This window comes from Pristiophorus japonicus, chromosome 17 (genome assembly GCF_044704955.1).
Source record: "Pristiophorus japonicus isolate sPriJap1 chromosome 17, sPriJap1.hap1, whole genome shotgun sequence".
NCBI lineage: Eukaryota > Metazoa > Chordata > Chondrichthyes > Pristiophoridae > Pristiophorus > Pristiophorus japonicus.
This window is the reverse complement of record NC_091993.1, coordinates 35,004,294-35,018,370: the sequence shown is the minus strand read 5'-3', so window position 1 is coordinate 35,018,370 and position 14,077 is coordinate 35,004,294. Positions and strand designations below refer to the sequence as shown.

Sequence of the window (14,077 nt, the reverse complement as noted above, 5' to 3'; positions counted from 1 at the left end):
CTGGTTCTGGACTTCCCCAACATCGGGAACATTCTTCCTGCATCTAACCTGTCCAATCTGTCAGAATTTTATATGTTTCTATGAGATCCCCTCTCATTCTTCTAAATTTCAGTGAATATAAGCCTAGTCGATCCAGTCTTTCTTCATATGTCAGTCCTGCCATCCCGAGAATCAGTTTGGTGAACCTTCGCTGCACTCCCTGTCATGTATATATGCTTGGGGTTACTAGCCACCTGGTGACGCCAATCTCGGAGGTCATTGGGCTGTGCGTACGTGTGTGCGGCCCAGGTATAAAAGGCAAGCCATCTTGTAATGTAATCACTTTGGGACCTAATAAAGCAGAGCCAGGTTTGTACCTGTGTTAGTTTACAGTATTCAGTCTATCGAGTTATTACATACATAACATTTGGCGATGAGGTAACTTAAGAACCTTCGTATGCAAAAATCAGCACAATTAGAATTCTGGAGAGGTTCGTGGAGGGAGAGGACTGGGCAGATTTTGTAGCTCGCCTGAACCAGTACTTCGTGGCCAACAAAATGGAGGAACGCAGTTAGGCGCAGGGCGGTCTTCCTCACGGTTTGCGGTCCGAAAATCTATGGACTCGTAAAGAATCTTCTCTTACCTGCAAGTCCAACGGACAAGGACTATGAGGAATTATGTGCTCTGGTACGTGACCATCTCAAACAAGAAGAAGGCATCATCATCTCACGATATTACAAGCACGTTCGTTCTGAGGGCCAGGATGTGTCAGAATTCATTGCCGACCTAAGACGTCTAGCTGGACCGTGTAAGTTCGAAAATGCATTGGGAGACATGCTGCGGGACTTCTTTGTAATCAGCATCAACCACGAAGTGATCCTGAGTAAGCTACTGGTGGCGGAGACGCTGGATTTGAGCAAGGCCATCACGATTGCCGAGGCATGCATGACGCTAGACAAAAGTTAAAGCAGATATCATCGGAAAATCGGAACTCGGCAAGGACTGTAAACAAGATTGTATCGTCGTTTGGCAGAGCTGCAGATGGCAGGGCCTATTCGACTGCGTATGCGAAATCTGTGGCTGCCCAAAGTTCACCAACGGGAATGAATCCGATTTCACCATGTTGGCGTTGTGGGGGCAATCATCGGCCTCATCAGTGTCGGTTTAAACAGTAAATTTGTAAAGGCTGATCGAGAGTGGGGCATCTCCAGCGAATGTGTCTGCAACTGAACAAGCGTGCTGCGACACACCACGTGGAGAATGATGACCAGTATAGCGCGGATCCAGATATGCAATCCGAGATACCAGAGGAGGAAGTGTATGGACTGTATTCATTCCTAACAAAGAGCCAACCGATAATGATTGTGAAACTTAACAGTGTGCCGGTACCGATGGAATTGGACACGGGTGCGAGTCAATCAATAATGAGCCAGAGGACATTCGACAAGCTGTGGGACACTAAGGCTGTGAGGCCTAAGCTGAGTCCAGTCAATGCCAAGTTGTGTATGTACACTAAAAAACTCTAACGGCAGTGCAGTAGTCAAGATGTCGCATGATGGTTCGGTTCACGATTTACTGTTATGGAGTGTTCCAGGCAATGGTCCAACGCTGTTCGGCAGGAATTGGCTAGAAAAAATCAAATGGAATTGGAACGATATCAAAGCGTTGTCGTCGTCGGAGGATACTCCATGCGCTCAAGGGCTGAGCAAGTTCCCCTCGCTGATTGAACCAGGCATCGGCAATTTCATGGGAGCCAAGGTGCAGATCCACGTGGACTCAGATGCAAGACCCGTCCATCATAAAGCTCGGGCGATTCCATACATGATGAGGGGGAAGGTCGAAATCAAACTGGACAGACTCCAGCATGAAGGAATCATATCACCGATCGAATTTAACGAATGGGCCAGCCCATTGTTCCCGTGTTGAAGAATGATGACACTGTCAGGATTTGTAGAGACTACAAGGTTACGATCAACCGAGTTTCGAAACAGGATCAATACCCGTTACCAAAAGCTGATGACCTGTTTGCAACGCTAGCCGGGGGAAGTCGTTCACTAAGCTGGATCTGACATCGGCCTACATGACACAGGAGCTGGTCGAGACGTCGAAGAAACTTACGTGCATCAACACTCATAAAGGACTGTTTATCTACAACAGATGCCCTTTTGGAATTTGTTCGGCTGCAGCCATATTTCAGAGGAACGTGGAGAGTCTACTGAAGTCCGTCCCCAGAACCGTCGTGTTCCAAGATGACATCCTGGTCAAAGGTCGTGACACCGCCGAACATCTGAACAACCTGGAAGAGGTTCTACATCGTCTGGACAAAGTGGGACTCAGATTGAAACGCTCGAAGTGCGTCTTCATGACACCGGAAGTCGAATTCCTGGGGAGGAAAATTGCTGCTGACGGTATCAGGCCTATGGACTCGAAAACCAAGGCCATCAAAAATGCACCCAAGTCTCAGAATGTGACGGAGCTGCATTTGTCTCTTGGTCTACTCAATTACTTCAGTAATTTCTTACCTAGATTGAGCACCTTATTAGAGCCACTGCACTCGCTGCTAAGAAAGGCGACAACTAGGTTTGGGTTGCATTTCAAGACAGAGCTTTTGAGAAAGCTACTAATCTGCTTTGCTCTAACAAGCTGCTGGTACATTATAATCCGTGTAAGCGTCTAGTATTGGCCTGTGATGCTTCGTCATATGGAGTTGGTTGCGTGCTCCAACAAGCTAATGAGTTGGGTAAACTACAACCTGTTGCGTCTGCTTCTAAAAGTTTGTCAAAGGCGGAAAGAGCCTACAGCATGGTAGAGAAAGAAGCACTAGCCTGTGTGTATGGGGTTAAAAAGATGCATCAGTACCTGTTTGGTCTTCGGTTTGAACTGGAAACAGATCACAAGCCACTCATTTCATTGTTTTCAGAAAACAAAGGTATCAATACCATTGCATCGTCCCAGATCCAGAGGTGGGCGCTGACATTATCTGCCTATGATTATGTCATTCGCCATAGACCTGGCACCGAGAATTGTGCCAATGCAATGAGCTGTCTGCCATTGCTCACACCGGAGGTGGAGACACCACAACCTGCAGACCTACTGTTAGTTATGGATGGTTTGAAAGTGAAGGAACCCCTGTCACGGCTCAATAAGTTAAGACCTGGACCAGCCAGGACCCGATATTATCGGTTGTGAAACGTTGTGTCCTTAGTGGTGATTGGTCTGCCATACCCAAGCAAATGGGTGATGAGACCAAATCTTACAACCGTCGCAAAGACGAACTATCCATTCAGTCAGATTGTTTACTGTATGGTAATCGTGTTGTTATGCCTAAGAAAGGCAGAGAGAAATTTGTACATGACCTACATAGCACTCATTCCGGTATTGTCATGATGAAAGCCATTGCCAGGTCTCATGTATGGTGGCCTGGAATTGACTCTGATCTGGAATCAAGTGTGCATCAGTGCAACACTTGCATACAGCTTAGTAAAGCACCAGCGGAATCGCCGCTGAGTCTGTGGTCGTGGCCATCTAAACCGTGGTCCAGGATCCACATCGACTTTGCAGGTCCCTTCCTGGGAAAGATGTTTTTAGTTATGGTGGATGCATATTCCAAGTGGATAGAGTGTATAATCATGTCATCCAGTACATCCACAGCTACCATTGAGAGTCTTTGTGTTATGTTTGTCACTCATGGTCTGCCCGACATCGTTGTAAGCGACAACGGACCTTGCTTCACTAATCAGGAATTTCAAGAGTTCATGAAACTCAATGGTATCAAACATGTGAGGTCAGCACTATTCAAACCCGCATCCAATGGACAAGCAGAGCGTGCTGTCCAAACCATCAAGCAGTGTATGAAATGTGTAACTCAAGGTTCACTGCAGACTCGCTTGTCATGCATATTGCTTAGTTACAGGACAAGACCCCACACGCTTACCGGGGTCCCCCCTGCTGAACTATTGATGAAGAGAGCTCTCAAGACCAAGCTCTCTCTTGTCCACCCTGAGTTGAACGATCATGTTGAACGTCAAAGTCAGCAGTGGTATCATGATCGCGCTGCTGTGTCACGCGACATTTCTGTTGACCATAATTTAGTATATACACAGAATCGTTAAGGTCCCAAGTGGATCACCGGTACTGTTATGGCCAAGGAGGGTAACAGAGTGTTTATCGTTTAGCTCAAGAATGGGCAGACATGCAGGAAATATATCGATCAGATAAAGCTGCAGCACACGGATGAACTGGAACAGTCTGAGGAAGACACAATCAGTGACCAACCAACCTACCCTCAGTCATCAGAGGACTCTGCTGTCATCAATGAATCTGGACTTTCAATCCCTGACATGGTCATTGCTACTTCTATCAGATCGACTACCCAGCCCCCAGTCATAACAGACTCAGAACGCTCGCCCAAGGCTGGAGTTGAACTGAGACGATCAACTCGGGAGCGGAAAGCCCCGGAGCGTCTCAATTTGTAAAAAGACTGTTACTAATATCTTAAAGGGGGATATTGTCATGTATGTATGCTTGGAGTTACTAGCCACCAGGTGGCACTACTGTTGGAGGTCATTGGGCTGTACACACGTGTACATGGCCCAGGTATAAAAGGCCAGCCATCATGTAATGTGATCACTTTGGGCCCGAATAAAGCAGAGCTAGGTTCGTAGAGCTGTGTTAGTTTAAGTATTCAGTCTATCGTGTTATTACATACATAACAGAGCCTGCACGCTCTCGTTAACAGGCTGTTACTTGCTGCGCTGTGTGGTGTTTTGAGGGATCTTGGACATTCCACATGTGCCTCACTATCTCCACCAGAAATCCCAATCTGCGTTGGACCTGTGAATGTTGCCGATAGCAGGGGCCAGCGCTTTAGAAACATAGAAAATAGGCCATTCGGCCCTTCGAGCCGCCATTCAATAAGATCATGGTTGATCATTCCCTCAGTACCCCTTTCCTGCTTTCTCTCCATACCCCTTGATCCCTTTAGAAACATAGAAGTGCTGTTTACAGTAACGGTCTCTCTGGATTAATGGTCCCTCATTTATTGCACTGGGCTGTAGGTTGTGACATGTGACAGCAAGTCCAGCGTAAACAATCGGAAGTAAAATGACACTTGAGGACCTGGCTTGGTAACTGGCCACGTGTTGGACACTATTCAATCCTGTAAATATTTTGGAAACAGTTATATCTTCTAGTAAAGTAAACGCACTTTAAAAAAAAACATTGTCTTAGAGCCATTAATCTTTTCATGCCCTTTTTGGAGAGCGTCTGTTAACAGACAATACTTTAACTGCCGGGAGAAATGGAGCAGTTTGCATCTGAAAGCTTGACAATAAAACTCTGGTACCATACTGACCCAGAAACAGGTGAAAAGTCACCCTGCTTATACTGGGGTAGATCGATGTCAGGCAACTCTTCACACAGAGAATGGTCAACATCTGGAACAGATGCTCAGGCAGAGTATTGGCAATGAAAACTTTGGAATTATTTAAGAAACAATTGGATGCTGAAATACATAGAATATATCGACATTACAACATGGAAACAGACCATTCAGCCCATCCAGTCCATGTTGGCCTTTATCCAAGCGAACAAATAATCTAATCACATTTACCCGCCCTGTTCCCATATCGATCCCTCTTCTTTCATCCACCTCTCCAATCTAATCTTGAATTTTTACAGTTTCTGCCTCAACCACGAACCCTGGGAGTGAATCCCACAGCAGCAGAACGCTGTCTGTGTGAAGCGCTTTATTCTAAATTTCACATTTAATCTGCTATCTCTGGCCCCTCAAGCACCGCAGACATTCTGCTTCTACCTACCCTGTCCCATCCTGTCACCATTTTATTATACCTGTAACCAGTGTTGTTCTTATGAAAAAAGACTCTCGTTTTCAAAAAATAATTTTTCTTTCCTGAAACCAGACAACCCCCAGTGAATCTACTGTGCCCTCTCCAAAACTTCAATATCCTTCCTATAGTGTGGAGCACAATACTGCACAGTCCTCCAACCGAGGTCTTACTAAGGCTTTTTATAGGCTTATTATTAGCTCGACTTTTATATTCTATACTTTGAGATAAAACCTAGAATTCTATTAGATTTTTTATAGTCTAATTAGGTGATCCCTTTAATGTGGCTCCATCCTGATATGGTCACACTTCTGTTCCCCATCGCCAGGTGGCGCTGTCTCCACCCGGTGACATTGCATGATTTTTGCAGCGTAACAGCTGCAGGAAAAATGCAGGGAGCAGCGCCAGCCCTTATACGTGGCCTTCTTCGACCTTGCAAAGGCCTTTGACACTGTCGACCGCGAGGGTCTATGGAGCATCCTCCTCCGTTTCAGATGCCCCCAAAAGTTTGTTGCCATCCTCCTCCTGCTCCACGACGACATGCAGGCCCTGATCCTTACCAACGGATCCATCACAGACCCAATCCATGTCTGGACCGGGGTCAAACAGGGCTGCTTCACCTCACAGTCAACAAGCTCCCCGCTGGAGTGGAACTAAACCAGTGGGAACCTGTTCAACCTTCGCCGTCTCCAGGCCAGGTCCAAGACACTCCAACCTCTGTCGTCGAACTACAGTATGCGGACGATGCCTGCGTCCACGCACATACAGAGGCTGAACTCCAGGACATAGTCGACGTATTTACTGAGGCGTATGAAAGCATAGGCGTTATGCTAAACATCAGTAAGACAAAGGTCCTTCACCAGCCTGTCCTCGCCGCACAGCACTGCCCCCCCAGTCATCAAGATCGACGGCGCAGCCCTAGACAACTTCCCACATCTCGGCAGTCTCCTATCAACAAGAGCAGGCATCAACGATGAGATTCAACACCACCTCCAGTGCGCCAGTGCAGCCTTCGACTGCCTGAGGAACAGAGTGTTCGAAGACCAGGCCCTCAAATCTGACACCAAGCTCATGGTCTACAGGGCTGTAGTAATACCCGCCCTCCTGTATGGCTCAGAGACGTGGACCATGTACAGTAGACACCTCAAGTCGCTGGAGAAATACCATCAATGATGTCTCCGCAAGATCCTGCAAATCCCCTGGGAGGACCGACGCACCAATGTTAACATCCTCGACCAGGCCAACACCCCCAGCATCGAAGCACTGACCACACTTGATCAGCTCCGCTGGGCCGGCCACATTGTCCACTAGACACGAGACTTCCAAAGCAAGTGCTCTACTTGGAACTCCTTCACGGCAAACGAGCCAAAGGTGGGCAGCGGAAACATTACAGGGACACTCTCGAAGCCGCCCTGATAAAATGCGACATTCTCACCGACACCTGGGAGTCCCTGGCCAAAGACCGCCCTAAGTGGAGGAAGTGAATCCGGGAGGGCGCTGAGCACCTCGAGTCTCATCGCCGAGAGCGTGCAGATACCAAGCGCAGGCAGCGGAAGGAGCGTGCGGCAAACCAGTCCCACCCTCCCTTTCCCTCAGTCACTGTCTGTCCCACCTGTGACAGGGACTGTAATTCCCGTATTGGGCTGCTCAGCCACCGGAGAACTTACTTCAGGAATGGAAGCAAGTCTTCCTCGATCCCGAGGGACTGCCTCTGGTCATGATGACATTGCACCTCCCCACCGCCGGGCGGCGCTGTCAGATTGATGACGACACAAATAAGCAGAACCGGAAGTGCCGGTACAAAACGCCAGCAGTGCGCCTGCGTAGCGTCTGTGAGGAGCAGCCGGAGAGCCAAGGCTCAGCGATGGCCCTGGGGTCGGGCTGGCGGAGCGCCGCGCTCGCCCTGCTACTGCTACTGCTCGGCGTGTTGCAGGTCCGGGGAGCGGCGGGCCGGGCCGAGGTTTGACCGAGAGGCGGCGGCCCTGAGGGGCCAGGGCTGAGAGAGAGTCCCGGGGCCCGGCTCCTGCTGATCCGGGCGGGACTTCACCCCCCCGCCCCCCCGGCACAGGGTGTTCCCCGCGCCCGGGCGGGTCACTGTCTGCGGCATGTCCCGGGCCGGCGGAGGGGCGGGTCCTGGGGGTGGTTTCCCGGGTGGGGGGAACCGAGACCGGATCCCTGGGGGCTTAGAAGGCCCTAGGGGCCTGGGGTCGGACCCCAAGGTCCTGGGGGGCGCGGTCAGGTTTCCGAGAGGCGGGATCCCAGGGTGTTGAGGGGGGGGGTTCACCACCCTCTGGATCCAAGGAGGATTGGAAGATTACGGCCAGTACCTCTGCAATTTCCACCTTCACTTCCCTCAGTGTCTGAGGATGCCTCCCTTCCGGTCCTGGTGACTTACCTACTTTAAGTACAGCCAACCTTTCTAGTATCTCGTCTTTATCAATTCTTATCCCATCCAATATCTCTAACTCCTCCTTCACTATGTCTATGGCAGCAGCATCTTCCTTTGTGAAAGCGGATGCAACGTACTCATTTAGTACCTTAGCCATACCTTCTGCCTCCATGTGTCGGTCTCCTTTTTGGTTCCTAATCTGCTACACTCCTCCTCCTACTACTCGTTTACTATTTATATACCTGTCGAAGACTTGGATTCCTTTTTATGTTAGCTGCCAGTCTATTCTCATACTCAATATTTGTGTTTTTTAGGCAGGGGCACAGGAGGGAATCCTTGCTGCTTTCAGCAATGGCACTGCTTCGACTATTAAGGAATTCTGCATCGTCTACAATTCGCAATGGATGCCGTTTCCCAAATCCCTGCGCAATGCTGTGAGTCACCAACAGACCTGTACTACAACTTTTATTCCCCTCTCCCCATGCCCCCCCCCCCCCCCCCCCAACCCCGGGCATTGCATCTCAAGAACAATAACAAGAGTCAATCACCCATCAGTACCATAACCAGCTAACTATTCCTTGTGATCCTTGAAGGTGTAGCCTGCCTACACCATCAGGGAATGCATCACAGCCAAGCCTATTCCTGCCCTTGTCAGACATTTGTGTGTCCACTCTTTCATTCCTCCCCACCTCTGGTGCTGAGGCTAACTAATGTCTCTACTGCCAGTCTCTGATCAGCTGATGCCCAGCCCTGTACATAGCAATATGATCTTAGGAACTGCTGTGTTTTAAACTCCTGCCTTGTGTTCATTTCTCTGGGGATCTGTGAAGTTGTCCCTCTAGCTGCACTAAAACTGCTTCCTGCATGTGTAAAATTGAACTGATGGAGCCTTGTGCCCCATGATCAAATAAAAGAAAAACTGAAATCCAGACCAAAAGGATTCTGCTTTTTGGTGATTTGAGGATATCTTTAGTGCCACTGCGATACAAGCAAATTTATAACCGGGTCCTGTTGAGTTGTGGTTTGTTGTGGAGGGACTGCCTAAGATGATGTTGTGGAGGTGATGCAGGCACGGCCAGTTCTGCAGAGACTTTGACACTCAGCACCTTGGTTATGCAGACCAGAATCTCCCCATCTGTGATCTTTCATTGTTCCCTCAACCCTACAGCTGCATCACAACAAACCCCTCAATGCTCTGGGATTTGAGGGTTCCTTGTGACGATTGGAATACAAGGACTCATCCAGTGTTGGTGTGTTTATATTTCTGTCTGTCTGTAGACCTTGTACCAGTTACAGGACCTGACCAACACCACGCTCTGCAACTCGACAGATGTGCCTCCAGAGGGTATAAAGGACAATCTTGTTGTGGTGATGAGGGGGAACTGCACGTTCATAAGGAAGGCCCAGATTGCACAGATGAATCTTGCCAAAGCACTGGTAGTGGCCAGTGTGGACAGTATAGTAAGATTACAAATCCTATCCTTTTGTTTTTAAAATGAAATTTTAAAGAACTTCATAATTAGTAGCCTGTGGTTTAACTACCTAAAATCCACTCGTTCCACACATGGCTAATGAACTGTTTTGCTCAGGTGTCTATGTTGAGCTGGTCATTGCCCCTCACCCCACCGCTACAGGAATATCCTCTTAAAAAAAAAAAAATAAAGATGATTATTGTGATTGGATTGGGCTTGGCTTCTGTCAATCCTCGATGAACCTTTCTGTTAACAAACTGGTTGTAGGTCCCTTTTTTATAATACAGCAGCAGGCCATTCAGCCCCTTGAGCCTGTTCTGCCATTTAATATATCATGGCTGACCTGTACACCCACTCCATTTACCTGTTGTTGCTCCATATCCTTGTACAGCCCAAGAATGACCATCTCCAACAAGAGAGAGTCTCTCCACCTCCCCATGATATTCAGTTGCATTACTATTGCCGAATCCCCCACCATCAACATCTGGGGTCACCGTTGACCAGAAACTTCACTGGACCAGCCACACACACACTGAGGTTACAAGAGCAGGTCAGAGGCTGGGTATTCTGCAGCGAGTGTCTCTCCTCCTGACTCCCCAAAGCCTTTCCACCATCTACAAGTCAGGAGTGTGATGGAATACTTTCCAATTGCCTGGATGAGTGCAGCTCCAACACCATCCAAGACAAAGTAGCCCACTTGATTGGCACCCCATCCACCACCTTAAACATTCACTCCCTCCATCCTCGACACACCGTGGCTGCAGTGTGTACCATGTACAAGATGCACTGCAGCAACTCGCTAAGGCTTCTTCAGCAGCACCTCCCAAACCCACAACCTTTAGAAAGACAAGGGTACCAGGTGCATGGGAACACCACTGCTCCCAAGTTCCCTTCCAAGTCGTACACCATCCTGACTTGGAAATATATCACTGTTCCAGGATTTTGACTCTGTGACAATGAAGGAACTCCCTCCCTAACAGCACTGTGGGAGTACCTTCACCACACGGACTGCAGCAGTTCAAGAAGGCGGCTCACCACCACCTTCTCAAGGGCAATTAGGGATGGGCAATAAATGCCGGCCTAGCCAATGCCTGCCTAACAAAACAATCAATCTGTCTGGAAATGTTCAATTGATCCACAGCCTGTTGGAGTGAGTTCCACATTTCCACTACCCTTTGTGGGGAAAAATGCTTCCTGCTTAAAGAAGTAGAAGGGAAGGAACGGGCCGATACCATTTGTGTCTGCGCCAATGGACGTGTCTCTGGGTGGTTTTGCCTCTAGTTTCAGCTGTGGAAACAAAGGCCTTTTTTGGAAGGAAAATCTAAAATGTCAGTGTTTGCATGTATCCATAATTGACAATAATTTTACTTTTAGTAATGCCTCTGGTTTGTGCCCAGTTTAAAGTTGTGCTATGTGCTACACTCTCAGATGATCTGTTTTCAGTTTCCTCCTTCAGGTAATCAGTCCGATTATGAGGAGTTAAAGATTCCAGTGGCTATAATCAGCCACATAGATGTTCTGTCTATGGAAAAGGTAATTTCTTTCCCTCACTTTGCTTCTAATTGTTTCACATATAACAGTGTTGTAGCCATTCTGCCTTGTTACAAAGCACTCGGAATTCTACTTGCTTACAAATGGGTTCGGTTCTTCCTCCAGCCTGTCTTGCCATGCCAAGGAACGGCAAGTCTTGGGTTCTCTCTCATTTCTGTGGGTGCTTCTGAGCTGAGACCAAGCAACAGCCTCCAGCACAGCAGGAAGAGTTGCCCTGGTCGACACTGACACAACTCTCAGTGCTGGCTTCAGAAGAGCAGAAATGCCACTTTCCCAGCTAAAGGTGGAACATGGTATGGAAAGCAGTAGGCCTTGAGGAAGGGCGAAGAATCATAAGTTTACAGCACCGACGGATGCTCCATCTTGGTTGGATCTTGGTTGGATCTTTGTTGGAGCAATCCAAAATGATCCTGTTGCCCTGTCATTTTCCAATTTCTACCACTCTGGAAAAACATTTCATGCTGCAACAATCCTCTGCATAAAGCTTCTCCCAACGCCCCTCATCCTTGGAAACAATTTGAAATTAACCTCTTATTACTGATTTCCCCGTCTAGAGGAAATTGTCTTTCTCTATTCACTTTATAAAAAAAAAAATGATTTTAAAAAACCTTAATTTTTTTTCATAGTAGCCTTCTATTCCAGTGTAAGTAATCCTGTATCTCAAGTTCTCCTCTCAACTAGTTTCCCATCCTGGCGGACGTGCTCTGTCCACTCTCCATGGCTTTAATGTCCTTACTGTAACGGAGCGCCCAATCCTGTGCAGTCTCTAACTGTGTAACCAGTGCTTTAGCCAAGCTTCTCATTACTACTTTACTCTTGTGCTGGCTGACTGTCTCCATACAACCCAAGCTGCTGTTGGCTTTCTCATGCCTTTTATCTACCACCATTTGCTCTTTCAAGGGATTCATTGAAATCCTGAGTCTCTTTGTTCATTCAGACGCTTTAGTATCTTTCCATTCCTTGTTTTTCCTCCTAAAATGTATTGCTTCTCGCATTCCACATTAAATTGCATCAGCAACTTGTGCCCATTCCATTAACCTGTCTGTCTTGCTGTTTACCACATCTCTATTTGTGTCATCAGAAAATTCTGATTATGCTCCCAATGCCCAAATCCAAATTTGTCAATTAGAATCATAGAATGGTCACAGCTCAGAAGGCAACCATTCGGCCCGTCGAGCCCTTGCTGGCTCTCTGCAGGAGCACTTCAGCCAGTCCCATCCCCCCCCGCCCTTTCCTCGGAGCCCTGTGATTTGTTTTCCTTCCATTTGAAAGCCACGATTGAATCTTCAGTGAATTCCAGATTCTAACCATTCTCAGCATTAAAAAGTTTTCCTCATGTCGCCTTTGGTTCTTTTGCCAATCACCTTAAATCTATGTCCTCTGGTTCTTGACCCTTCCACCAATGGGATCAGTTTCTCTCTCTCCATTCTGTCTTGATCCCTCATGATTTTGAACACCTTGATCAAATCTCCTCTCAACCTTCTCTGCTCCAAGGAGAACAATCCCAACTTCTCCAGTCTATCCACGTAACTGAAGTCCCTCATCGCTGGAATCATTCTGGTAAAGCTTTTATGCAGCCTCTCTAAGGCCTTCACATCCTTCCTAAAGTGCGGTGCCCAGAATTGGGGACAATACTCCAGTTGAGGCCAAACCAGTGTTTTATACAGGTTCATCATAACTTCCTTGCTTTTGTACTCTGTGCCTCTATTTATGAAGTCCAAGATCCCGTCAGCTTTTTTAACCAGTTTCTCAACATGTCCTGTCAGCATCATCAATTTGTGCACACATACCCCCAGGTCTCTCTTCCTGCTCCCCCTTTAGAATTGTACCCTTTATTGCCTCCCCTCACACTTCCTACTAAAAGTTCAGGAGGGGAAAATAAAACTTTTCCTCCGCCGCAGTATCTCCAGTTTGAGATACCGGATTCTCTGAACAAATGAGAAACGGAAGTTGTCCTTCACAAAACGACTCTGAACATGTCTAAATATCCAGGATACAAGAACCTGAACTGGGTGGGTTTGGTGTTTTTCACATTTTGGACCGTATGGATCAATATCCGATCCCAGGGCAGCGCTGACAATTTGCTCTGTGCTGGGTCTGTGTTGGTGATCTGCTGCTTCCCCACATTAAGTGTAATTTCTGCTTCTAGATGCTCGGGAAACAAATTTCAGCTGCACTCTATTCCCCTCCTGTGCCCCCTCTGGACTACAGCATCCTGATCATCTTCATTATTGCTGTTGTGACTGTGGCTCTCGGGAGTTACTGGAGTGGGATTGAAGACCCGAGCAGGTATGGAACCAGCCGCTGGAGATCTGGCCTGAGAGATGTGGCAATGAGTTAAAGCTTGGCACTTGCCTTGTGGTACATGCTGGTCGCATGTTCTGTATTCTATTGCTAATGCTGCGATTGTTACTGAGGAACCTGGTATACTTGTATTTGTGCTGATCGAGTGCTAAATCCTCCCCTTTTGACTTCTAGTCTCTGATGAATAACCACAATCTACAAAATGGAGCAGCAATGGCTTGGGACTGGCTTTTAGTTTAAGGGTGGTGAGCTCCCCTGACTCCCCCACAATGAGCGATTGTCGTGTATGGGGTGATGTATTTAATCCTCAGTTGTGGATTCTTTCCCCTCAAATTGACATAGTTACTGACTTAACTATCGGAGCATTGATTGAACATTCCCAGCCAATCAGCTGAAATCCCAGAGTCAGGCGATTCATTTATTTTTTGAATTTTTTTTTTGTTCTCCCTGTCGGACCTGGGAAAAAGATGTCCGTCTCCTCCCCCCCCCCCCCCACCAAGCCCAGCCCAGCCACCAGTCCTGACCCTGTGTGTCG

General features: G+C 47.8%; 1 protein-coding gene across 6 annotated transcripts in view; it reads left to right on the top strand.

Annotated features, from left to right (window-relative positions):
* The first annotated feature begins 7,632 nt into the window (after positions 1-7,632).
* Positions 7,633-14,077, top strand: part of LOC139227689 (signal peptide peptidase-like 2A) — a 29,116-nt gene continuing 22,671 nt past the window's right edge. For all 6 annotated transcript variants that reach the window (XM_070858649.1, XM_070858648.1, XM_070858646.1 and 3 more), the window contains exons 1-5: positions 7,633-7,759; positions 8,530-8,649; positions 9,494-9,676; positions 11,131-11,220; positions 13,388-13,527. In XM_070858649.1, the coding sequence (XP_070714750.1) occupies positions 7,691-7,759; positions 8,530-8,649; positions 9,494-9,676; positions 11,131-11,220; positions 13,388-13,527 (602 nt within the window). In that variant the 5' untranslated portion in view covers positions 7,633-7,690. The remainder of the gene's footprint in view (positions 7,760-8,529; positions 8,650-9,493; positions 9,677-11,130; positions 11,221-13,387; positions 13,528-14,077) is intronic.